The sequence below is a fragment of the Anser brachyrhynchus genome, assembly GCF_964034855.1.
Source record: "Anser brachyrhynchus genome assembly, chromosome: 3".
Classification (NCBI taxonomy): Eukaryota; Metazoa; Chordata; class Aves; order Anseriformes; family Anatidae; genus Anser; species Anser brachyrhynchus.
Genome location: NC_137696.1, coordinates 68,300,007 through 68,325,597, shown reverse-complemented (window position 1 = coordinate 68,325,597; position 25,591 = coordinate 68,300,007). Strand labels below are relative to the sequence as shown.

At 37.6% G+C, this 25,591-nt stretch overlaps 1 protein-coding gene across 7 annotated transcripts in view; it reads right to left on the bottom strand.

Annotated features, from left to right (window-relative positions):
- The window catches only part of PTPRK (protein tyrosine phosphatase receptor type K), a 421,389-nt gene that overhangs the window by 270,746 nt on the left and 125,052 nt on the right, over positions 1 to 25,591 (bottom strand). For all 7 annotated transcript variants that reach the window (XM_080586782.1, XM_080586784.1, XM_080586779.1 and 4 more), the window contains exon 3: positions 12,030 to 12,301. In XM_080586782.1, the coding sequence (XP_080442908.1) occupies positions 12,030 to 12,301 (272 nt within the window). The remainder of the gene's footprint in view (positions 1 to 12,029; positions 12,302 to 25,591) is intronic.

Here is a 25,591-nt window from a genome sequence, read left to right as displayed (position 1 = left end):
AAGAAAACAAAAACAACAACAAAAAAACACAACACACCAATCAAACAAAAAACAAATAGACTTGTGCAGGTTGCAACTGTTTCTTAATTCATTTTGTGAAGGTTAAAAAGTTTACCATAATCATCTACCCATTGTAGGGAAGACAAGGGGCAAAGTAGGGCTTTGCTCATGAATGAAAGAATGTGCCTTTAAATTCACAAAAATAGAAGAACAAAACAAAAATTAAAAAAAAAAAGAGGAAAGATCACCTACCTCCATTCCTGCCTTAAAATCCACAAACTTAGAGGGATTTTTTTTTTTTTTGTATTTTCATATGAAATCCGATTTTTAAGTTTGCCAGTAAATTTTGAAGAAAATCTGGTCCTAACAAGTCAACTAATGATCAAAGTCACGCATGAGCACAACGCATGCCCAAAGGGCAGTCATCAGTTGCCACACATGCTGTCAGGAACACCACCATTTGAGTGCCAACCACAAATTCCCTAATATTGGGTTCCTCTAACAGTACTTCAAAATCGCACTGGGAAGGCTATCATTAAAGGATTTTTTTTTTAAAGGTTCATCATAAAATCACTCAGATTGAATACGTTTGCTTCCCTTCCTTGTAAACGATTTCACACCTTAAACAGCAGCAAACCTCTACTACTTCCAGGTGACAGCCTTACATCTCTTATATGTGAAGAACCAAAAACCTTCAGCATTGAAATTTCAGTCCCTGAATGTACATCTGTGCAGCACAATTAAAAAAATAATACAATAAAATCCACTGTTCAACAAAAGAGAATTGGCAAAAGTTATTTTCTTTCAACTTTCAACACCAACTGAAGAGTACAGCACCTGCATGAACTAGCAGGGACGCCCGCACCACCTGGCCCCTCCGCCAAAGGGGAAGCTGCTCCTTAGCTCTGCTGTGCAGATGTTGAGCACGAATGTACTGTCCCAAGCTTGACACAGAGGAAGAGCCAGTGGTCAGGTTTCCGTTTGTTGTTACCTGACTGAGATGCAGGCAGAGATGGGGTAATCCTGGCACGTGTACCAACAAAACCTCAGCCAGCAACTCTCAACCCGAAAGCAAGATTTCCAGCTACAGGACCCTATTCCAGCAACTGTATGTGTAAAGGTCTCATGAACCACATGTAGAAGACTTCATCAGAACCTGAGGACACACAAAACCAGGCAAAAAAACAGACTGGCCTACAGGATTACACTGGGTTTCTTCTTGGAAGCCATGGTACTTTGTTTTAGTAATCCACTCCAACAAATCTTGTACCGATTCATTAAACCTGGGAGCTGCACATAAAGATATTTAAAAAAAATAGCAAAGGAGCTGCACAACTGACAGATAGAGATCTTTCAAAGAACAAAATAACATGTCTGCAAGGACTACAATGTGACAGCTCCTGGCTCTGAGCCCAGAGTGCTAGCTGCCTGACCACGCCATCGCCCCGCATCCCACAGGGCAACGATTAGCTTGCAAACTTCCCATCATCTACTTTATAGCCAGAAAATTATTCTATTCCAGATGGTGCTTCAGAATATCTCGAACAGGGGCATCATTTACTTCACTCTGGCATTAAGGGGCAAGAGGAAAAGGGGTGGGAGGGTGTGCTCTTTAAATTCTTTGTAATATATTTTATGCAAAGGGGGGAAAATCAACAACAGTTTGTTTCTTTGTTTAAATACACAGACCTTGAATAATTGATTGGAGTGCGATCTCAGCATAAAGAAATTGAGACTCCGATTCTTCCCCTGTATTTGAATTTTGAATAATTTTACCTTCAGAGCAACCACCTCAGTTAGTTTGTCAATGTCACCTCAAACAAAGTCTAAACTAAAGAACAGAACTACACACAGGGTGGAGTGAATCTAAAAGATGTGAGGAATTTATTTCCCTATGAGGAGGTCATATCATCAGTCAACAAAGGATTCCTATCAGATACTTTTCTGGATGATGAAAACCTTTGCACTTTACTCCCAGCCTCAGGCTTGTTCACCACTTAGCATTAGAAAAAAAAGAAAAAAAAAAAAAAAACTACAGCACATTGTGCACACAATGTTACAAACTCAAAACAATTTTCCTCTGGAGCATTTCATCTTGCCCTAAATAATAAAAGTCAGAAAAGGAGAAAAAGAAAGGTAAGTGGGCTGCATAATTCTCGGTATTTTTTTTTTCAACATTAGCATTATTAGGGGGGAAAAAAACAGCAAAAAAATAGCTAACAACAATACATCTTACCAGTGATGAGTTCAGATTTTTAAGCCAAAGTCCCTGTCTGTTCAAGGAACATCAATTTGGAGAGTGAGTTGGTTTCAGTTTTTGAATCTCAGAGATTTTAGGGGACTTTTGGTACTGATTCAACACTGCACTATTATCCTTTTCCTTTTATTTATTTTCACTTAGTCATAGCCTGCAAGCCCCTAGCAGAGCACAATTCATTATTCTGAATCTTTTCAGAACCTGTATGATGAAATAAAGTATTACCAATTTCTGCTCTCCTCTAACCATCTATTTCAAGCATATATCATTGATTTCTGCCATAACCTCTTTCATTCATTTCACTTTTCATATGAATAAAAACATCTTTTAGGAGCAGGATGGGAGAATGTATCACCACCAGCTGCCTGATACTGTGATATTCACAATTTTTCTTAGAATCTTTTTTTTAGGATCTTCCAAAAACTGTTAGAAGGATGACAAAACTTCAGCTGCTCATATATAAAGTACTCGTGCCTTCCAAGCATAGACAAAAACCCTAAAAAAGAAAAATCTTGACAAAAAGAACCATCCTGATCTTCTTTGTTTACACACGATGATTTAAGTCAATTTTGTAATTCTGAAAAACTGAATCAGGCACTCCAAGGTAGCTGATTACCAATAGTGTGTTTCACTCTTCACTGGCTGACAGATCCTGCGGTATGACGGGAAGGGGAATGCCACAGGCTTTTCATAATCTTGGTAATCAAGGATAATATAAAATTTGCATACCGCCTTGCTGATGAGTAGAATGTTTCATGGAAAAGCAGTGAGGTTATAGTCACATATATTTCATCAGAAATTAAGCACTGGCTAAAAATATTACATATTTATCTCAAAGTAAGTCTTCTTGAGTTTACAGGCAGACAGTTTTCTACCTGAGACTTTAAGGCAATCAAATGCAATTTATACTGGGATCTCATACAGCACATTAACTTCCAAATCCTTCCCTTTTCTTTGGAAATGCCAAGCATCCACTATATTTTGGTCATCTTGCCCTGAAGATATTAACTATCCTGCAGGGAACGGTGAAAAAAAAGTCAAAACACTCATCAGCCTTACAGAAATGGGGTTATTCAATGGGAAAAAAGAGAATTTTACACCTCGTATGTACAGCCATACAATTCCTTCCTCCAGTACTTCAAGTATGACATTTCCACACTAGTTTTAAGAAGTTCACATCATAAAGGTAGCAAAGGAAACCCAGAACATGGCAGAACAAAAGAAAGCCACTCACAGAATGTAATGTAACAGAAAGCAAAGCAGTAGAAAAGATGACTTTGAAAAACTTAAACAGGAAAAAGAAAAAGGGAAGAAGTAATCTTTGAGCAGTATGCTATTTGTGAAAAGCTAGATCATTGCCGAAATGATCTAGCTTGTAAAAATCAAGGTGGCAAAAGTCTTTCCTTCTCCCCCCTGCTGGAACAGCTGTCTCTGCATTTTGCAGAGGCAGGGTCTTCTCTGTTTGCAGTGGAGAAGTACACCTGAGTCACCAATTTAGACCAGGTTGACAAATTTTATATGATAAACAATAATCTCTATTTCTAATTGTAAAATTTGACACTAGTTTAGCATGTTTTGTCCTTTTAGTGTAGCAGACACAAAAGCCCAAAGAGGCTAACAAAATTAAATCCATGAAGGTAGTAATTATGTACATCCTCACATGACAGTTTAAAAGTTCCTAAACCTTCTAGGTTCACAAATAACCCTTGGATTGGGAAATAAATAAATAAATAAATAAATATATATAAAAAATATAACTGCATATATATATATATATATATATATATATATATATATATATATGGCTGTTTTTATGCCACAGAAGAGTCAAAACCAGCACATTAGCACCATCATTTTTAAGAAAAATTAAAGAGGTTCAATGAAACCTCCAACATTTCTGACAGGACTCAAAACCTGGAGGTTGGCAACTCAATCATGTTGGAGCTTCTTTGAGCAACGTTCATTTTCACTCCATACGCTGTAATTTTCCAGTTTGAAGACTGGAATGAGACTGAATGAGACTGTGTAGAAGTCCTTTGAGAGCTGTAAGTGCTTTGTGATTTGCAGAACTAAATTATTGCAGTCTTGCTGGTAATCACTCTGCTGGTACTTAATCTTTCTTTGTCCTCACCAAATTGATAAACAACTCATAAGAAACAAGACAGAAATTTGACAGATATGCTTACACACTTGCATGTTTATCCTAACAGTTAAATAAGCTAATGTTTTGTTTGTATTAACAAGTCTTTGGGAAGCAGGAAGAAAGTTCACTACCAAAATGCATTTCTCAGAGTAACTCTTCAATAAACTGTATTTAAAAAAAAATAAAAATCAAAAAACTCCTTTGATTAAGTGTTATCTAGAAAGCAACAGTCAGGAGAACACTTAGCAGTTTACAAAGCATTTCTGACAAGAAAGCAACATTGTTCGTGTTTGATAATATTTCCAAAGGGATCAAATTTTTCATCATTAGTGATAATGATAAAACAGTAAGACAGTTAATAGTGTTTTCACCAGATGAAAACATCTGAGGAAAGACAGAAACAGACATATAAGCCATTTCATTGTGTATTAATAAACTAGGAGCAAAACAATTGATGGACAGTTACCCTAAGAAGCACAAAGTATTCGCAAAGGAATTACATGAAGGAAATGCTGAAGAATGATGCACCTCTCTGACAAGCATTTCAGCAATTTCCGCCAGCTACCAAACACAACCTGTTGCAGGCTTCAGAAAGAAACTGTTAAAAAGAAAAAATAACTGTTTTCTATAAAGTTAGTCAGCTTTTTACCAGTACATTTTACTAAACAATTTTTAAATCTCTGCTTGAAGAAAAAATCTAGCTGCTCCCCAAAACAAAAGTTATGATTCGTATTTTATTTCCAAGAATGCTTAGGAATTGGAAGGACTCACCATATGTATGGATTGATACTAGGTGAATTTATGAATGAAGTAGCCTGTTCTCAGAATCATTCTGGTGATTCTGAAAGTGGAAGGTCAAAAAGCATGCACAAATATGACCAAGCTATGTAAAGAGCATATCTTAAAAACAGCTGCCCCACAAATTCAAATGTAACTCCAAAGTAACACAGCACAGTACTTTAGGTAAGTGATAATGGTACTGAAATCACTTAAACATTTTTTTCTGGAAGCTGTAAGTGAAGCAAAGTATAACCTTTTATGACTCTTCCAATGTCAAAATTGAAAGGCCCAGATGCCAATCAACAGTCAAGAGACTTGACATTGATTTCTTCATACGTTAATACCCTGCCCTTCTCTTCCCACCAACAACTCTGACAGTGCCAGCTCAGCTCATTGTCTTAAATGGAACCCCTCTTTCTCACATCACCAAAGCTCAGGCTTCTCCCTTTTCCCTGCTTGTTGTGCCCATATTTTGATCTCAATCTTGGTCCTTAAGGCATTCCTATGGAGAGATTAGCTTCTATCTGGCTGCCGTTTCAGATGAGTACTTTCACTTCCTTACACAAACCTTACCATAACATTTCTCAGGAGTGAAACTCAGTCATACAGGTATTACTGAATCATAGAACAGCTTGGGTTGGAAGGGACCTTAGAGACCGTCCAGTTCCAACCCCACAGCCACAGGCACAGATGCCTCCCAGCAGACCAGGTTGCTCAAAGCCCCATCTAATCCGGTCTTGAACACTTCCAGGAACAGGGCTCCGGAAGAGGCTCCAGGAACAGCTTCTCTGGGCAACGGTGGGTGCCAGGGCCTCACCACCTTCTGAGTAAAGGATTTCCTCCTAACAACTAATCTAAATCTCCGCTCTTTCAGTTTAAAACTATTCTCTCCTTTCCTATCGTTATCTGCCCAAGCAAAAAGTTGCTCTCCATCTTTTTATAAGTCTTCTTTAAGTATTGAAAAGCACTAATGAGGTCTCCCTGGAGCCTTCTGATGGTGTGAATCACAATTCTGAGATTTCATTTTTAAATTCTAATTTACTCTTGTAAAAGCCATTTTAATTGAGCCAGTATTAATCAAAAATAATAAGATGGCTTCCACTGATTCATTTTGAAATACTGTTTAGGTGTCATACTATAAATCTTTAGTAGTAGCTAGCATCCTGAGTCATGGCCAACAACAACACTGGATGCAGTTCTTTAAAACATAAAGACTAACTCCTAATCTCAAAAGTAAATCAGGACATGACAGAGGGTATGCTGTAATGCTTATAAGCTTTTGTTAAAGAGGCTCAGTTTTTAAATTACAATTTTAAGAAGTCCACAAAAATCTGTTAGCCCAAGTTAGATTGAAAGGAGCCAAGAGAAATGGGTGTAGGTCTGCTAGCGGCAGAAGAAATGAGCTTTCATTTCTACTACCAGAGCAAAAACTTTAACAGAATACAACCAGACTGGTTTAGGTAACCACAGAATATAAAACTTACAATTAGTATGCCTAGGAATACAGAAAGAAATTAAATGCGCATCAACACTTAGAAGAAAAAAAAAAAAAAAACACCTTTGTCCTTTGTATGAAATTTAACAATGCCTTTGAGCAGTTCAGGCCAAAGGTCTACATACCCCAACACTCCTTCTTTAACAGTGATCATAAGGAAGCCTCTGTAGAAAGGTAAAAACAGGGCAAGAGTACACAATACCTTTTTGTTTCCGACAAACCATCCTCTGCTCCTCCAGCTAATTTCAGTTCATGAGAGTTCGTGGTCCTGTTTGCATAATTACTGATTTCTAAAAGATCTCTTCCGAGAACTTGCTCAGTGTCTCCTTCAGCCTACATACTCATCTGGCATCCCCAACAGCTATGCCTGACGCAGGCTTCCACCGGCCTACAGCCTGCTGCCTGAGCCACCCTTTGCCTGTTTTCAGACCGGTTCCCCCACCAGACTGAAAAGTCCTTAATTCTAGAAGTAGAAGAGGATTCCTCTTCACAGCAGTCCTGGTTTTGCAGACCTTTATCATGTTTCCCTGAACTGCATCTTTTTGTAGGCCAAAGAAACTTACCCTATTTGAGCATTCCTCTCATGCGTGCCTACAGCGCTGCTCCTCTGGCACTGAACTCTTGCTCGTGCTGGGATTTCCACAAGGCTTGCACTGTCTTGCAATTCAATATCCAAGACTTAGAGCAAGCTTTAACATGAACTGCCTAGCTACTTATCAGTGTTTCTTAAAATATTCAAATACAACACTTCCCATATTAAGTTCTCCTCTATTTAGTCAACAGAATTACACTGTTTACAAGTTTTATTCAACCAGAATGTCTTTATTTTTAGTCATTTTCTGTATTCCAAATTTAATTCCTTTGAAAATATCAGTACTTTGGAACGCTTTCCTTTTTTTAAGAACTTCTTTGGATTTTCCTGATTCTACTTATCGCTTCAAGGCTAGAGACTGTATAGAATCAAGGAGATCTAGCTTATAAATAGGAAGCAGGAGTTCACGAGGCTTGGGTTTCTTCTTGGCCTGTAACTCAGTTCTGTGCAGTTCACACAGGCTGTATTGATTGTACTTCTGTACTTTCTAATAGCAATTCACTCATTGCTTCCTTTCAGACATATCAGCTGATCAAACCAAATAAAATTCCCTGCTTTCCCAATCTTTTCCCACATGCAGCTTGGCAACAGTCTCACATCTCTGTAAGTTTAGAGTAGTGATCTAATAGCCAAAAAGACAACGAATTTTCTTATCTAACAAGAAATCTGTTTCTTACCTTATCTAGCATATGGCCTGAATGTACACACCATTAGTTAATATTCAGTCAATCTGCCATCCTGTTATAATTCTGTTATTGTTTCAAAAGCTCTTAAAATCGTAAGGGAAAATAACTTTCCAAGATCTTTGAGCTATTTAAACATTTATAAATCCTATAAACCATCAATATTAAAATAATAACATATTCATTATTCAAATAAGGATTCACAAGTCAGGAATAAGATGATTTGGCTTTCTAGAGTTTTCCTACACCTTTTAAATGGTCAAGCATCATTATTAGTCTTCCTGAACTGATAAAAACAACATCGACTTGGTAATGATTTCATTATTTCTGGTTTGCTAGCTACACTTCTAAGTGTAATCATCACTACTATCAAGAAGGTACCTTAGCTAGCCTATTTTTAAGCTGCAGAGAACCATTACTGTATAATGAAGTTTTAAAGATCCATAAAGAAATCAAATAATTCATTTTTAACAAGTTTGGGATTTGTAGTTCCGAGTCAAGTTTCCTTATCAATTTCTGGTCAAAAGTTACTAAAATCAAGACAGAGGCAATATAAAAGGAAAACCAGAAAATCCACGATTCACATTGCAAACTGGACCTTACTGGTGACTGAGCAAGGACATGACACTACAGTAGTAACAGGAATTTGCTGGGGAAGATTAAAAAAAAATTAAAAATTAATACCAAGGGAAAATAGCATTCAAGCAGACAAACCAAAACAAAGCAACCCCATCCTTCATTTAAAACAACTAGAACAAAAATCAAAAAAGATGACATAGGTGGCAAGAGAAGAGAAATGGAAAATGATGGTGACAAAGGCAGAAAAGCAGCAACAGTCTTCAGCAGCTGTACAATCCTTACTGTGCAAAGCAGGAAAGAACTTAGGGAAAGGAACAGAAGCATTAGACAAAACAACACATCCAGACAGGAATAAACATTTTAACTAAAATAAACTAATGAGTGACAGTAGTAACCAACATACAATAAAGAAAGACAAATCTCCCAAACAATTATAAAGTTTAAAAGACAGAAATCCTCAAACAGTTTTCCTTTGAAGTAAACCTTAGATAGGTCAAAGGTGGAGCATTTCCAACAGAGCGATAAAAAAAAAGATTCCAGAACTAACAAGGATCAAAATCAAATCATGTCTTCAGTCCCAAGGGATTCTCTAACCAAACCCTTTTCCTTGACAGTTCATCCCCATGTTAAACAAACAGAATAAAAGATGCAGATGCCTTCTAGCAGGAGAGAAAAGACAGACCGTATCATTACAGGACTGCAGAAATTTCCTGAGTGCGAAATACAAGAACAGAAGAATTACAGGTCCCATGCTTGGAGAAGCCCACAGGAATGGTCCTAACATGTAACTGCCATTAGAATTTCATGTCATATAATTTCATGTCATATACACTGTAGACACTAGAAGCTTAAATCAGTGGAAAAAAAAAAAAACAGGAAAAAAAACCACTGAACTAACAGAAGTCTGCAAAGGGACTAGCTTGTTTCTTATGCTCCAAGTTCTTGAACCGCAAATTAGCTCAAGGCTAGAGGTGTATTCTGGGGAGGTGTGACCATGAGTTTGTCCTGATGATGAACTCTTCTACAAAATTCTACTGTTATCTGCTGTCAGGGACAGGATACAAAGCTAAACAAAAAGACAGCCTGATCCAGTAAAGCTATTGTAATAAATCATATTGCATTTCAAGAGGAGAAAAAAAAAAAGAGAGAGAAAAAAATTACTTAATAATATAGTAAAAAAGATGTAAATGATTCCTTTTTTTTTAAAAAAAGAGGTATTTTCATAAGTAAGAGGAAACGTTCAGTCCATCTAAAAATATATTAAATTGTATCTATACTGTTGAACAGTGATATGCAAGACCACTGTGCTCATTTTGAACAGGAAGCAATAAAACTGCACCAGCACAGAAGAGCATAGAAATGCTTTTAAGGAGATAATTAGCTGAGCTGCAGCATTATATTAGTATTATTACACAGACATCCTGCTAACTTCCAGCTCGCTGTATGAGGCTTCCTTGTAACGTGAACTATGCTGCTCAGCCCCTGCTAATCTCTGAGCTTTTCCCTCAGTTAAAAGTGAAGGCAATCACAATGCAGCTGACCTGACGACCCAAGTACCTTCGCACAGTTCTGCTCCACAGTCGTCTTTAGTAGTGACCTTGCTTGGAGAGGCAGGAATCCAGTCTCCCTTCTAGTAAAAAGCCTCTTCCATCTTGTTTTACAAACCGTTGCGTATTTCCCCTCAGTGCTAGCAAAACTCATGGCCCAACAGGTAGATCAAAGTGACAAAATCATGAGCTGGAGCTCTATAGCAAAGAACTCCTATGAGGCAAATGAAAAAAGACTTCCATGCCGATGAATAACTCAACTCAAAACTAACACACAAAAAAACAACCATGAAAAGCGATGTTGACTGAGGCCTCAAAGGACCACTTAAAACCACAAAAACACCAACCCTGTTTTTTGTGCGAACAAGCAGGCACGCACAGGCAGCACGCATATTTCCCCTCCTGTTTATAAAAACAATTGTACGAGTCATACAGTCACAAATCATGGCAGGCTGCATTAACAATTTTCCAGCCCTACTCCAGATTTATTTTTAATTTAAAAATAAACTATGTTATACATGATTTCAATATTCTGCTGGATGACCGAGCAAGGAAAAGAACGAATTTCAGTACAGTCTATGAAGAGATAATGTGAAAGCTATAACGCAAGTGAAAAATGGCCGTGTTGCTAAGATAAGGCCCCAACCACCAATCTCATTGTCAAGCCTGGCCATCTGTCAGCAGAAACCTGATTTACTGCATATAATGCTGCTATACTTGATTACTACTATACAGCTATAAAAGGCTCCTGGTTATTTTAAGCACACCAAAAGCTACTTTCTAGCAACATAAAAGGGTTAATAAAACACCTCCTCAGAAGCCAGGCTTTATGAAACCAGGTTTCAGATCTTTAAATCCAATTCCACATAGTTTCAATGTCACGGATAGATTAAATTGCTTTATAAATAAAAATATGAAAACCAGAGAAACAGAAACTCAAGAAAAATTTAAAATGCTAATAAATAACACTGGCTTCACCTTATAAGTAAGGCTGCTAGCAATTGCACCGACGCTTGTTTTTCATGGAAATTATTTTGATGACGGGCAATCGCAAAAAATTTTAAACAAGGCCTTTTAAGAAACGTTCCCACAATACCTCTAGTCAAGAAAATCATGAACACAGAGGCCATTTTGCTTCACATGGTAACTGGCCTGGATATCCGACCCGCTTGCAACAGCACTAATGTCCTGGAGCATCCTTGGACAAGGCCCTGTAAGCCCTGCGCACAACCATGACATAATGCCTCACGGTGTAAGAGCTCTGAGGAGCGTACCTAATCCAACTCTTCCCCTTTTGCACGCCAGGACAAAAATGCCTGTGTATGAGATTCATCCTTCACATCAAATACCCACCGAGTGAAACAGCTGCGGGTACTTCCTCAGGTTAATCAAACAAATCAAATAACAGCATCTAGTAATAACAAGACTATTTTTCTCCCTAAACAACAGGGCTACGCTGCAGGTGGTTTTGTCCCATAGCAAGCAAACAGGAGACAAACACGTCCTGAGCAGCTGCTCATTAGGTGAGCACCGTTCTGCCTGCACAGCAAATGAAGCAAATGTCATGTGGAAAGAACAGTTTACAGTCATGTAATTAGACACAGTAACACAGGCATATCCAAAAGAGGAAGGAAGACAGGTACAAATTATAGTGGCACAGGCAATTTATTTCTCGGAGTTTATAATTTTTGATGTTTCTGGACTTTAACCTCACCATTTCTTTTAATGAGGCTTGGTTCCTGTTAATTTTTCCCTGTTATACAATAACAGATAACTTTGAATAATCACTTCCTATAAGAATCTCCCATCCTCAAATACTTATTTATTCAGAATGGAACACGATATTTAAGGACACTGGGAAAGTACTCCAAAAAAACAGACCAGAATGAATGTAAATTGTACAGGACCTAGCTGTAAGCATTATGAAGAGATAAAAATTTATTGCAAGCCTACCTGATACTCGTTGGGCCAGAAGGTGCTGACAGCCAACTCTGCTCGAAGCCAGTCTTTGCCAGTAGAGCCGGTGACATTCCAGATGGGATTTGCCAGCGGGCCTTTGTTCACCCTCACCAGGATGTTCAGAGTTCCTGGGTTTGCTCCATTCTTGCTGTACAGAAGGTAACTGAAATCGATACAGTGAGTATCGTTTTCTTTCATTGTTGGAAGCTGGAGCCGAGTCTTTTCTCCAGGGTCGTGGTCTGAGGAAATCACTATCATATACGATCCTAAAGAAGAGGGGAGTGGGAAGGGAGAAATAAAAAGGAAAAATAAAACAGTAGTAAGGAAGAATATAAATGCCAAGAAACTGATTTTCACTGTAAAAAAGGATGGAATGCATATATTTTCATATTCCAAAATCTCAAAGTTCAAGGAAGAAATTCAGCATGCTATAAAATGCCTAGAAATGTCACTGAAGCAGCATCTACAGAAGACAGCATATCTATGAAGGCCTCTGTATGTGCTTCCAACTACAAACATTTCTTCCTCCTGTTTTAGGATCAGATAATTGGGAATAGGATCACAGATGGACTGAATAAAAATCATGAGAGGTGCAAAGGATCATCATTATTCTGAGGTCACCAAGGCCAAAATTCTCTCAACTTGCTCCACAGGTTTCCTGAAAACGAACAGTATGGAATAATAAGTTCCACATTTCTCAGCACAGCTTTACCAGATCTTCCTCCACCCAGAAATGGAGGCAGACTTGATTTTCGGATCTACTAGCAACTGAACTGGCTCACTTCGGACAGCAAGCTGCATTTGAAGTCCTGAAAAGTTGGGTTTGTTGCTACATTTGCCAGCGGGTCCGAGAGGATAACAGAGTTTTCTATTGCTGGAAGAGATCCCATCTTGTATGTTTATTTTACCAGTAGACAGAATACAGAACAAACTGAGCCTGCCTAGCTACAAAGGCAGAAAGTGGAAATCAGATGTTTAAGAAGTTGATACAGGACATAATGCTGAAATGGTTTGTCCTGATGTTCTGTAGAATGGACAGTAAGTGGATGGCTGCCAGTTTCACAGTATCCTAGCCCCATAGCACCCTCATTTCTTCAAGAGCGACAACTTCATGCCAGTGTACTATCTTGCAAATGAACCCCACAAAACAACGCTTCTGAGATACTGCACATCAGCCAAAACTTTACAACCAGGTGAGAAAATCCAGCTCAGTATACAACATGAATCCTTGCCAGTCTTGCTTAGTGGTTCCAGAAGGTTCATGTTATCATATTTTGCTTCTATTTACTTCTTCAAGAGCACTGTTATAAAGAACTCTTCCTCCTGAAGAAGACTCAGTTAAAATCCATCAAAAATATAGTTCAAAAACTAGACTAAATTTAAAAAATCATAGATTAGTAAGCACTTGTCCAAAGGAGTAGTCCCATACGAGTCCTGTGAGTATATACATGAATGAGCATACTATCGATTGAAAGTCTTCTCTTATGTACGTATTTGTATAAATTACTACATTTATGTACATGAAGTTTCATCTTTCGATTTTTATGGAACAAAGAAATACTGTGTTCTCAGGCGACCCAAACAGTTGTATGTATGAATATGAAAGTTGTTGACAATTTTCATCTTCTCAGGAGAAGATGACAATTTAGGAGTATGGATCAAATCATCTGTATGAGATGACAATTTACTGCCCTGTAAAGCAATTCTGTGCTAAAAAAAATGTAGCAAAAGAGTAGGCAATGCTACAGAATGAAAGCAGCTCTGATTAAAGTACAGTGCTGGGATCTTTTAATACTCATCTTCAAGAAGAAAAAAGGGGGAGGGGGATGTTAAAGAGAACTACTACAATGCAACATAAGCACCTAGTTAGTATTTAAAATTATAAGCAGAATCTTTTATAAGATTTATTTATTCTTTAAAAGAGAATTTGGCAGACTATCAGTTCTTCATTGCTACCTCTTCATCATTAATTCTCATTTATAAAGACACAAAAGAATCATATTACACTATGTAGGTTTGCTGTTAGAGATCTTTAATGATTATGTTTTAAAATCAATTGAAAATTGCACACAAGCTGCTCCGAAAAGTGTTTCTAAACTACATCCAATGGTGTGCACTGATTATGTCTCTTGACTCTAGAATAAACTTACTTAGAGAAAGCCTGCTTGTAATCTCTACCTCAGTACATATGCTCTTATAAGCACCAGATTACTCATGAATGACGCAATACAGAATATTATTTTCCAAAATTTGGAATAAATACTATGCATTTGGCAGGGGGAGCTTATGTGTCAGCAATTGTGGGATTTTTTTTTTCTAAACAAGTTAGAAAAGTGAAAAGGATCAGTGAAAAACTACAAAGAATACTTTCCACAGCATTAGCACTGATTCTATACAGGCATCTACATTGCCTCTTAGCCTTTGTTACATATATCTTGCAAATATTTTTAAGTAACAGACAAAAAGCGAAATATTTTTTTTCCACACCAAATACTTTTTTTCTACACTTCTAAAGCCAAGAGCAGGAAACAGATAAACCCTCCAACTTTTTTTCTGAAGGGAATCTGTGGGAGAAAATGAAGGAGCAGAATATAAGAATTAAATTTTGCAGAATTTTTGAAATATTTCTTTCAATTTACCTCAAGATAAAGCTACTGGGAGGAAAATAAGATCACAACCAAATAACAAACGAACTAGAAATATTTCAAGATCTTGTTCCTATACTAAACTCATCTGCTATAATCTTTGGAGGCAGCAACATACATTTTTCAGCATATACACACATTTTATAATACTCCACTTCTCCAACCTCATTCTTCATCATTTAAAAATACTTAGAAGCAAATTTGCATATATCTATCTACATGTGTTAGTCCCACAGCATTTCATGAAATGCTCCAGACAGCATTCATAAACCATTTGTCACAAAGCCAAAGCATCTGTTCAGCATCTTGCAAACTACTTCCCCTTGCCTCCCCTTCTTAAACTTCTTACCAGGCTATCTTCATGAATGTGCTCCTCACTCCCTCCTCAGGCATCTACCTAATCCAAGAAAATCGGAAGACCATGCCAAAGTAAAACACACCTCAAATTTATATTTTTGAAAAACACACAAAATATTTTCTTACACCTTCTCCAAGAAAGACATTCTTTATTTGTAAAGAATACTATATACAAAAACAGGATTTAATTTTTTTTTTTCTTATTTATGCCAGCTTGTAGTACCTTAAGTTGGAACTTAAAAGCCTTAGACAAAACTTAAGCCCTAGATACTCTGTACATTGTTGGGTTTTGTTAAAAAAAAGCACTGCCTTCCTTTAATATTTAATATATAATAATAATATGTATGTAACACAAATTGCTGAGCAATACATTAAAATAAGTGAGTAATGAATAATAGAAATTACAGAAATAATATGAATCATAGAAATTACAGAAAGAATAATGTTCCAAACAAAAAGGTTTAGAATTGTAAGTCCGGCAAAAACTGAGATAGTCTGGTGTTGATAAGAACAAGCAATAATGCTTTTAAACTTGAAAGGTATTTCGCTACCAAGACACTGCTTTTATAAAGCAATGTCTACTGGAAGAAGGATCACGACGCGGATGTATCCCTAGGAAAATAACTCCTCACAGAATTAACACCTACTGCCCCTTCACTTATCAAAACAAACAATATTTTAAAAAATATTAATAGACATGAAGTAATAGGATTAAATAGTGCCAGTACCATGAGATTTTCCTTTACATTTTAAATAACTAGCTACAGAGCACAAGAATGTTGATAAATGTCAAAATATACACAACTATTTTTAAAAAAAATAAAAAATTAAAAGATAATATGCAATCAAACATACATGCAGATGGTAGTATATGCTACCATGCAATCAAACATACATGCAGATGATCTGTTCTCACATAAAAGTTATTGCAGAAAACATGTACATTTATGCCTACATTTCATTGCTTGTGTATAACTGCATTAAAAAAAAAACAACACAGGAAACAAGTTTATAATACTGTATTATTACCAAAAAAAAGCTTTAAATTAATAAATTTATTTAATGAAAGAGTGACAAAACAGCCAAGAGGCCAGTTAGCATAGCTAACTAACATCTTGGATGATTATTAGTGGTAATACTGGCAGGGTACAAAAGCAAGAGGTGGGAAGTGAACCTCAGCAAACCACTTCAAGCAACAGGGAACAATTACCCAGATATTTAATGTGAAAACAGAGAGAAATAATGATAGGACAGGAGATCGCAAGTTATAAAGTAAGATATTATTGGACTTGGCAGAAATGCAAAGTGTAAGCATGGGAAATGTTCACAAACCCTTAGATTAATTAAATCCTTATTTGAAATTTTTGAGGAGAGTGTAGCGCAACTGTCAGAGCCAAATATTTAGAAATCCGTTCCACACTGGGGCAGGGGAACAGGGCAAGGAGGAAGGAGCAGCAGAGACCCAGTGGTATGGACTGACGGCAATCTCCATTTCCCATGTTTTAGTTTTTACCTTTGTTTCTCACCATCTAAATCAATTTTAAGTGGCAATAAATAAAATTTTGCCCCAAGTTGTGTCTATTTTTCCTGTGACAGCAACCAGTAAGTGATCTCTCACTCTCTACCTCAATCCACAAGATTGGTCATCTTATTATCTTCCCCTATCCTGTTAAAAAAAAACAGGGACAGAGAGTGCCCTGGTCAGTGTCTGGACAAGGCACCATCATTGCCAAAAAGGTAAATGGTAGCATTTAGATAGTGTTACCTACCTGCTGTTAGACTGCAGAGACTAGCCATTTTAGTAAATCCCAGTGAAGACAGGCTCTCCGATTTTTACCATCATATTGGCCTAAGAGTATCTTAGTGGAAACAGAGCACACATCTTTACAAGAAAGAAGTCAATGCAAGTGAGTTGCTTCACTAAAAAACAGAACAGTACCAAAAAAAACCATACTTCAGGGGAATAAAGAAAGATAAGATGAAAGAGCAAGTTCTTCTTACAGGATAGAAAGGGTAATGTCATCTTTGGATGATGCTGTGAGAAATTAGATGTGAACAGTATCCAAAGTCATCATTTACACCTGGACAAAGACCATTGCTGTTAACTGTTCTTTTCACCGTCCAGTTTTCACCATGTGTAAGTGAAAAGACTTTAGTTACTCTGGCAGGAGGACTGTTACAAAATGCATCATAACTCTTGAGCAACATTTTTCTTGAGCTTGACATTTATGTTGCTTCACCCTCCTTTCAGTAATTCCCAAAAGTCTTACCCATCACTGCGAGTTTACAATCTTTAAAACACATAAACAATGTTCTCTTTCTCTCACCATACTTTGTTTTTTTTTTCTATTTATACACCATTTATATTTCCCCAAATCAAACTCCACTCTCCCATTTTTGCTCTTCTTCTCTGAAGTCCATCCCATTTATCTGCCAGTTAATAGCTCCTAATATTATCATGGATGTAACAACAACAACAAGACCGATACAATTCTCTCCTACACAGAATAGAAACATCAAAGCATGAAACAGCTAAACAACACTGCTCCCTAAACCTTTAGTGAGCTCATGTCAAGAATTCAACTTCAGGATCTGAGCTTCAGGAGGATTTTGATGCCTATTCAGTGCTTAGATAGTCACAGACTCTCTGAAAGGCAATGACACAGATATGAGATGATGAGCACCACTTTTTCTTAGCCATATCATTAAATATATCCCTCACAGCTATCTCTCTCTGATTTGTTTACTTTGATAAAGACTGAACTTGGTTTTCTAGCTCAGTAGCAGGGATGGATCATTTCAGAATAAATTCATGCTCTAACTAATTATTTGGGAAAAGCCTTAGTTTTATCTCCTACTGAAAACCAAGCTTTCTTATCATCTAGCAGTTAATTGCAGGTAAGAAATCATGCTAAGACCATAAAGAAATAAATAAAATCCTTAAATAAAACACTTCTGCTTTAATGTACCAATGTGGCAGATCAAATTATTTTCTCTCACTTCCTTGCTCCCTGAAAAATGGGCTTCTATTTGAAGTGTGAAACTTGTAATTTTCAGCAGTCTGGTCTTCGACTCCTGTAAATCCTCTTCCCTTCAAACGTGTACTAACCATCAAACAATCTCCACTTAAAGGGTACACGGTGGTAACTTGCTTGCCTTCTATTGTGCTCCTTCAATTTTTGTGGCATTATTATGTCACCTTGGCAAGGTTTAACCCAGTAGGCAGCCACACTCCACACAGACGTTAGTTCACTTCTCTCCCTTACATCCCCTCCGGTGGGATGGGGGAGAGAACTGGAAAAAAGGTAAAGCTCCTGGGTTGAGACGAAGACAGTTTAATAGGACAGAGACAGAATGGATAGTCAGGACAAATAATAGTAATTAGTACAAATAATAAATAATAAAGCGAGTTAGTACAAATAATAATAATAAAGAATATACAAGGCAAGTGACGCACAATGCAGTTGCTCACCAGCCATGGACCAATGCCCAGCCAGCGCACAAGCAGCCCCCTACCCCCCCACCACCAGCCAACCCCCCAGTTTTACTGTTCCACGCAGCACCACACGGTGTGGGACATCCCTTTGGGCAGCCTGGGCCAGCTGTCCTGGCCGTGTCCCCTCCCAGCTCCTGGGGCACCCCCAGCCTCCTCGCTGGCCGGGCAGCACCAGGAGCAGGAGAGGCCTCGGCTCTGTGCGAGCACTGCTCTGCAGCGACTGAAACATCCCTCTGGTATCAGCACTGTGCTCTGCCTAAATCCAAAACCCAGCACCACAGCAGCTACTAGGAAGAAAACTAACTCTATCCCAGCAGAAACCAGGACACACTTTCAGGTGAACATAACAGTTAGGAAGTTCTGAATTTTATATGCAGCTAGATCTATGGATATAGAAGTGGATTCAATTCTACAGCTTGCTAATGGGGAAAAGAATTACATACTTCCCACTGTAGTAGGGTGTAATACAAAGACACTTAAATAGATTCACTGAACAAGGTCGGGAAAAAAGAAGTCTGACCCATAAAGTCAAAAGAAGGGGTTGTCTTTACTTCATGTCACCATCAATGGCATGAGGTGGAAAGTCAATGTAATTAAGTGCATTATCCTACAGCTCAGGACTATGTGACCTTTTTATTTCATTTTGTAATACCTACTACTTAACATTCCTAACATTATGGCTCCCAATTAGGCATCAGGCAGCTTTTGAGTGACACTGGGCAACAAAGTGATACTGAAATACAGAAGTGGGTTTGCAACTCGAAGTAGACTGCAAACACAAGAAGTTCAGAAACTTCTATATAAGTTCACAGAAAATGTACATTGACCTTGCATTAGTGTTTATGTTTGTTTGTTCTTCAAAGTATTATCCATGTGATCATTTAACAAAGGGCTGTGTATTTCTGTAATTTGCAAAACGAGAAAAAGTCAAGGCTAATTGTAAAACCTCAAAAGCTATTAACTTTTTCTCCTTCCAGGAAGAATATTGTTTTCAAAAGGCAAAACCAAAGCCAGTAAATAAATTGAACATACTCCATCTGTTTAACATACTCAAAAACAACAACACACCTCAATTACAGCCTCCTCTTCCTCTTTCTTTTTCCATTATCCAATATATAGTGAATATCTGACACCCAAAGAAACAAACCAATTTGAAAAAATAACGATGAAAAAAGAGAGACATTGATTAAATTCTTCAATTTTAATGTCCTACCCCATATGTTCAGTTTCACACCTTAAGGAGTGTATCTAGAGATAAATATAAAGGCAGTGTAATCCCACTTAAAACACATTACTGGATGCACATACAAAACACCCTACATCATTATGTCCTGACTTGCCTGTCAGTCAATTGCTTTCATTAAAAAGCATACACCAATAGTATTATTATTGACATAACGCAAGAGGTCTCCGACATGTCTTCAAATCGTTCTGGGTCAGAGGTATCTGAGTACTACGGAGACATATTGGAACATTATCTATACACTTCACTTGCTAGGAGTATTATTCCCTATGCAAGTCTCAAATTCTTGAAGACCTGTCTCATTTTTTTTTTTTTTTTTTACAGATTGTCAAAAATGAAAGGGGAAAAAAAAATTCAGGATCGACAGTTTTAACTTCACTGCATAGCTCACTGCCAATGCACCACAGCTCGAATGCAAATCAAGGCAAGACTCAGAATTTACTGCAAAGACTAAAAAAACAAACAAGGAAAAAAAAAAAAGACATTTAATTTTGCTGGGAAATGCAGCAGATTTATTTCTTTCTTCTACTTTCCAAAGAGGATGGGAATTGTTAAAATACCACACTGAAACAGGTCATTAACGTACACCCTGTAAATAAGGGCAGAGTAAAGACAGAAACTCAGCCTAATGGACACTAACTGCTCGTCGCTTTTGCGCAGGCACAGCAATTTCACCAAACAAGAACGGGCATCCTGCCCTCCACTCTGTACTTGATCGTGCCAAAAGCACAGCTCTAGAGCGAGGTCAAGGAACTGGGATTCCCCCAGTTTCCATTCCATAGAGGCAAAGCACCCAGGGGACAGTTCGACATGGCCACGCAAAGTGAGACCGACCCAGGCAAGGCAAATCGGAGCAGCACCACGTTAGCCACAAAATTAGTATTGTGGGTGCCGCAACACTGTAAGGGTATAACTTGTGGCATGGTACTACTATCAGTCATGACTTGCCCACTCCATAACAAGAAGAACATTGAAAATTTTCACCAATTAAAAGAAAACAAAACAATTAAAACAAAACAAACAGACAAAAAACTTCAAAGGTAGGCCAGTACTCCCCAACGTCTCTTCTGAGCAAAGTTTCTGAAGAAGTTTTAACAGTCATTCCTCAAACTTTAAGCAGCTACAGAAGTTCTGTTCCTCTTATCAACATTTTACATATGAATATACATTAAATATATACACTTTTGAAGTGTCTGAATTCCTAGTTCTCTCATACATAAAACCAACTGCCTATGAATTTGTTTATAGCCAGGCAGAGAGCGAAAACACAGTATCAGTTTTTAAGGTATGGTAACTTCAGACTTTTCACTCTGCTTTTTCTTGTGATGGATCTTTAGCAAATACACAGGTTCTAAGTACTCCAAAATGTGAGATGAAAAAAATGTCAGCAACTCAGATTTTATGGAAGCTTGCAGCGTCTGCACAAAAGAACATTTATGTTAAGATGTGCTCCTTTGAACGGCCTCTTCCAACAAAGCATTCACCAAAAGACGTTTGATACAGTGCATCAAGCAAACTCATGAAAGAATAGTGCTACTGAGCACTAAGTAGCTGAAAGGCAAATGGAAAAGTTTCATATTTATTTGGGAACTAAGCAAGGCACTCTTTCAACATGAATTTCCAACACCAGCGACCATGAATGGATGGGCTAGTATGAAAGTAACAGCAGCTCTGCACAGTATGGTGACTGTACGATGCTTCTCAGTCATCCAGTGGCTGTGCAAGAAGCAGCATACACTGCTCCAGCAAAATGTCCAGAAGAATATACATTTTCTAAGCATGAACATTAGAAACTCCCAACTCTATACTGAGATCAAGTTACTATAAAGTTCTCCGATTGGGATATCATATAAACGGGTACCATCCATGCCTGCATAGCCTAACATCAAAAAGAAAAATGTTCCAACATGTGGCTGCTCCCAGAGAAGCAGCTGGCAATGCTAAATTAAGGCATTGTGCAACGGGGAAAATTCAGTCCTACAAAGATGCACTAAAGACTACAAACAATAGCAACAACCTCCCTCTATGAAATAGAGGTGCAGAAAAAAGTTGAAATCCATTTTGCTTCGGCATTGCTATCAGTAACTCTGCTATTAACTGGTTGGATAAGATCAGCAATAACGCACAGACAATCTCCCTATGCACTAGTTTTGTCCCGCATGCTCATTGTGGTGGAGTTTCCAGGATGGAAGACCAGTGCTGCATCCACCTACAGGTGAACACGTTACAATGACACTGTATCATCACCACTGCTGAACATAAGCTAAACACCCAAACAGTTCCTCAAGCCAGGAGGCATTTAGATTTTCAAATGCTGATTAAAGAGCCTCAGTTCTTTACTGAGAGAGTTATAAGCAGAGATCAAATTAACCACTTCCTCTGCTGGGTATTACTTGAAAAGAAATTAAAGAGAAACTTGAAAGTATTAAAAGTATCCTAAGGCAGACAGTGTTATAGACAACATGAGTACTTGAGATTTGTGTATGTCTTTGGCATGCCGAGCACTTGGCATGGCACAAAGAAACACATTCACGCAGAATTCACGCAAGTCCGCCAAGGTGGCCCAAAAGCCCCCTGCTGCTGAACCACAGCACACAAATAGACCCCTCTCTTATTCCATCAGACCCTTCCACGAGCAAAACCGCCCAAATCCAGCAGGAGACTACCCAGGTCTCCTGTCCCACCCTGAGGGGGAGTGGAGATGATGAAGGTCCTTTTGTTTATTTGAAATGAAATGACGCAGTTCCCAGGACAGCTCAACAAGCACCAGAACTGATTCAAGATATGAGAGGAAGCTGAAGCCACAATGCTTCCAGATAAGTAAAAAAATTTAGATATGGGTTTTTCCAGACCAAAAACTATAAACAAATAAAATAAAAAAATAAAAAAGTTAAAAGTAACTTCTTTCAACTAGTCAGAAAGTTTTTAAGGAAAGAAAGCTCACCAAATAGCTTTAGGATTATTTTCTCTTACCAACTAAAAAATAAGAATCCAGCAAATTCTTTAGCTATTTTTTCCCTTCTAGTACTAAGTGTCATTAGATTTTAACTGAATAGGAAAACATAATTTTTGAAGCAGCATTCATATTCAGAGTATCTTTAACACTAATTATTCTTCCAAAAGAAAGAGCATTTAAATTGCACTGAGAAGATACTTATTGCTACAAGCAAAAGGCGTGGAAATTGAAAATAGAAATTAAACTGGTCATTCCCTGGCTGATAAGCATATGACAGCAGAAAATAAGAATTAACAATCTGCTGAGAATACAACTCCCAAGGATCACCCAAAATCTCAAAGAGTTAAATAAGCCTTAATCATTACCATATGCAACAGAAGATTACAAATGCTATTACAGACCTTTCAGAAGAGGAAATTATATGCCCTGTATTTCTTGAACTTATTTAAAGGAGGGTTTATAAAAGAATTTCAATACATCTATTTATTTTAAACCGGAATAATAGTCATTCCATCATTTTGGATCACTTCTTGGCACCAAATAATAACTTTTCCTCCTACAAAAACAATTTTCCTCAGAAAGTTGCTTTATCCAACAGATAACTGGAGAATCATCTTTTACATTTTCTTCCTTTTACAGGTTCTCAAGAAACTGTGATGGCCCTGCTTTCCTGGAACTGGCTGAATATCTGCCCGCTGATGGGAAGCAGTGAATGAATCCCTTGTTCTGCCTTGCCTTGCTGTGCGCACTGCTTTCGCTCTACCTATTAAATGGTCTTTCCTGAGCCCACAAGTCATCTCACTTTTACCTTTCCCATTCCCCCCTGCATCTCACTGAGCAAGCAGCTGGATGTTGCTGAGCTGAGCTGCCTGGTGGGGTTAAACCACAACATAGGTGTAGGACCTGTACTTAAAGAACTGCATAACCCTTTGATTAAATATAGCCCTCTGATTAAATGCAAGATATGAATTAACAACCAACTACTGATAGAAGTTACTGCTGATAAAACTTTGGGAAAAACTATACCGAGCAATATTAAAATGTTGGAAAAAAATATTCATCTACATATTCAGAAGAAAGATCTCATAGCAAGTTCTGTTACCGGTTCTTCAAAATATCACTCATGCTCGCCTCTGAAGTACATATCTTATTTTGTAGTAATTCATGCTCCAGGTGAGAATAACCAGGAGTCGTGTCTTTATCAATACAATTGCAGCACTATTTAGTGAACTCAGGTAGTTAAGAAAATAAATAAATAAATTTGTAAACCTTGAAATGTACTATTTCCAAGGAAGAGTCATCAACCTGTCTTCACACCAGCTGCATACAGTTGAACATACTAAAATCTTATGCAATTTAACAAGCATGGCATGTTAGTACCAAATGCCCAGTAAGTCTCTGAATTTTACACAGATGGAACGGATGATTGAGCAGATGCTGGAGCGGGGGGGTTGGACCAGATGACCTCCAGAGGTCCCGTTGAACCTCAGCTATTCTACGATTCTGTGAACAGGCTACAATGTCTACAAAAATCTCCTTCTGCAATTTCTTTTGCTTTTCCAGACACTGACTACAATGTTGATCTTCCAAGTGCAAAGAGCCTTATAACACACCTCCATTATAACCATAACAAATAACCTAACGAGAACAGTCAAAATCCACACATCCTACATATCCAAAAAATGCATTGAGGAATACTATCCAAGAATATGAGAGTACATAATCATCACATTAAATTCCACAGAAACAAAATTTAAAAAAAAAAAAAAAGTATCTGCTATGCACTAGAATTAATTCATAGAAGGAATAAAAAGGATAAAATACAGAGGGGAAAAAGGAGAAAACACCTCTCAAAACAGAGTTGAAACATTTGTCCTTATAGTCACGGAAGGCCTATAAAATTCATTAAAAACTTAGGTTCAAAAATTGGAATTCCTAGCTCTCCTACATGCTGAAGCTCACAAGGTTTATGGTGTGTGACAACTCCCCTTATGCTTCACCTCTCGCTAACAGCTCTCCGTTCCACAGACAGCAACCACTCTTCTCTCCCAAATACTTAAACTGATTAGCATTAATACATTACTTTTAGAGTAATGGTTATAACCTGTACTTAGTCTGATTTTGCTGCATCTCCATCAGACATGATGGAGGCTAGCATGCCCGAGAGATCATCATATTTTCCATCTGAATCAGTTGTTTAAAATAAAGGAAAATAAATAAGTAAGCTCAACCTATAAGCCCTTGCTTCTCAAATAATATTAGCAGCTCAATTGGTTTTACACTCTAGTACACACCATCTTTCTTCTACAGGGGAATACTTTTGAGATGGATGGAAACAACCCTATCTATTATAAAAATCACTCAAGCTAACATACCAGCATTTTTGATACTGTTTTGAAAGAAATAATTGGGCTCTGTGTTCAACAATGGGAAGAACAGCAAGGAAAAAGACTGTGTATAAACTAATACTGCTGTTTTAGAGAAAACTTGAAGTTCACAGATATTAACGGGGTTTGTGGGCTTTTGTTGTTGTTTGGGGGATTTTGTTTGTTCTCAGAAAGCAATTCATTTTATGGAGATGAACATCCTTCCTCTTGACACTTCAACTTCCAATTAATTAAAATTTAAAGTTAGTTATTTCTTTCCAAGTAGCTAGCCTATGCATTCTAATGTTATTTAAATCCTCCTGTACTTTGAATACTGAAGTTCTCAATGCCAACAAAATATACTTAGACATGCTTGTAAAGCGTTCTGTCACCTCACCTACCAGCTAACACTTGGTACCAACTAATGGGATTATTAATCTGAAGTTCTAAACAAACAAAACAAAAAATAAATAAAATAAACTATCTAAAGATG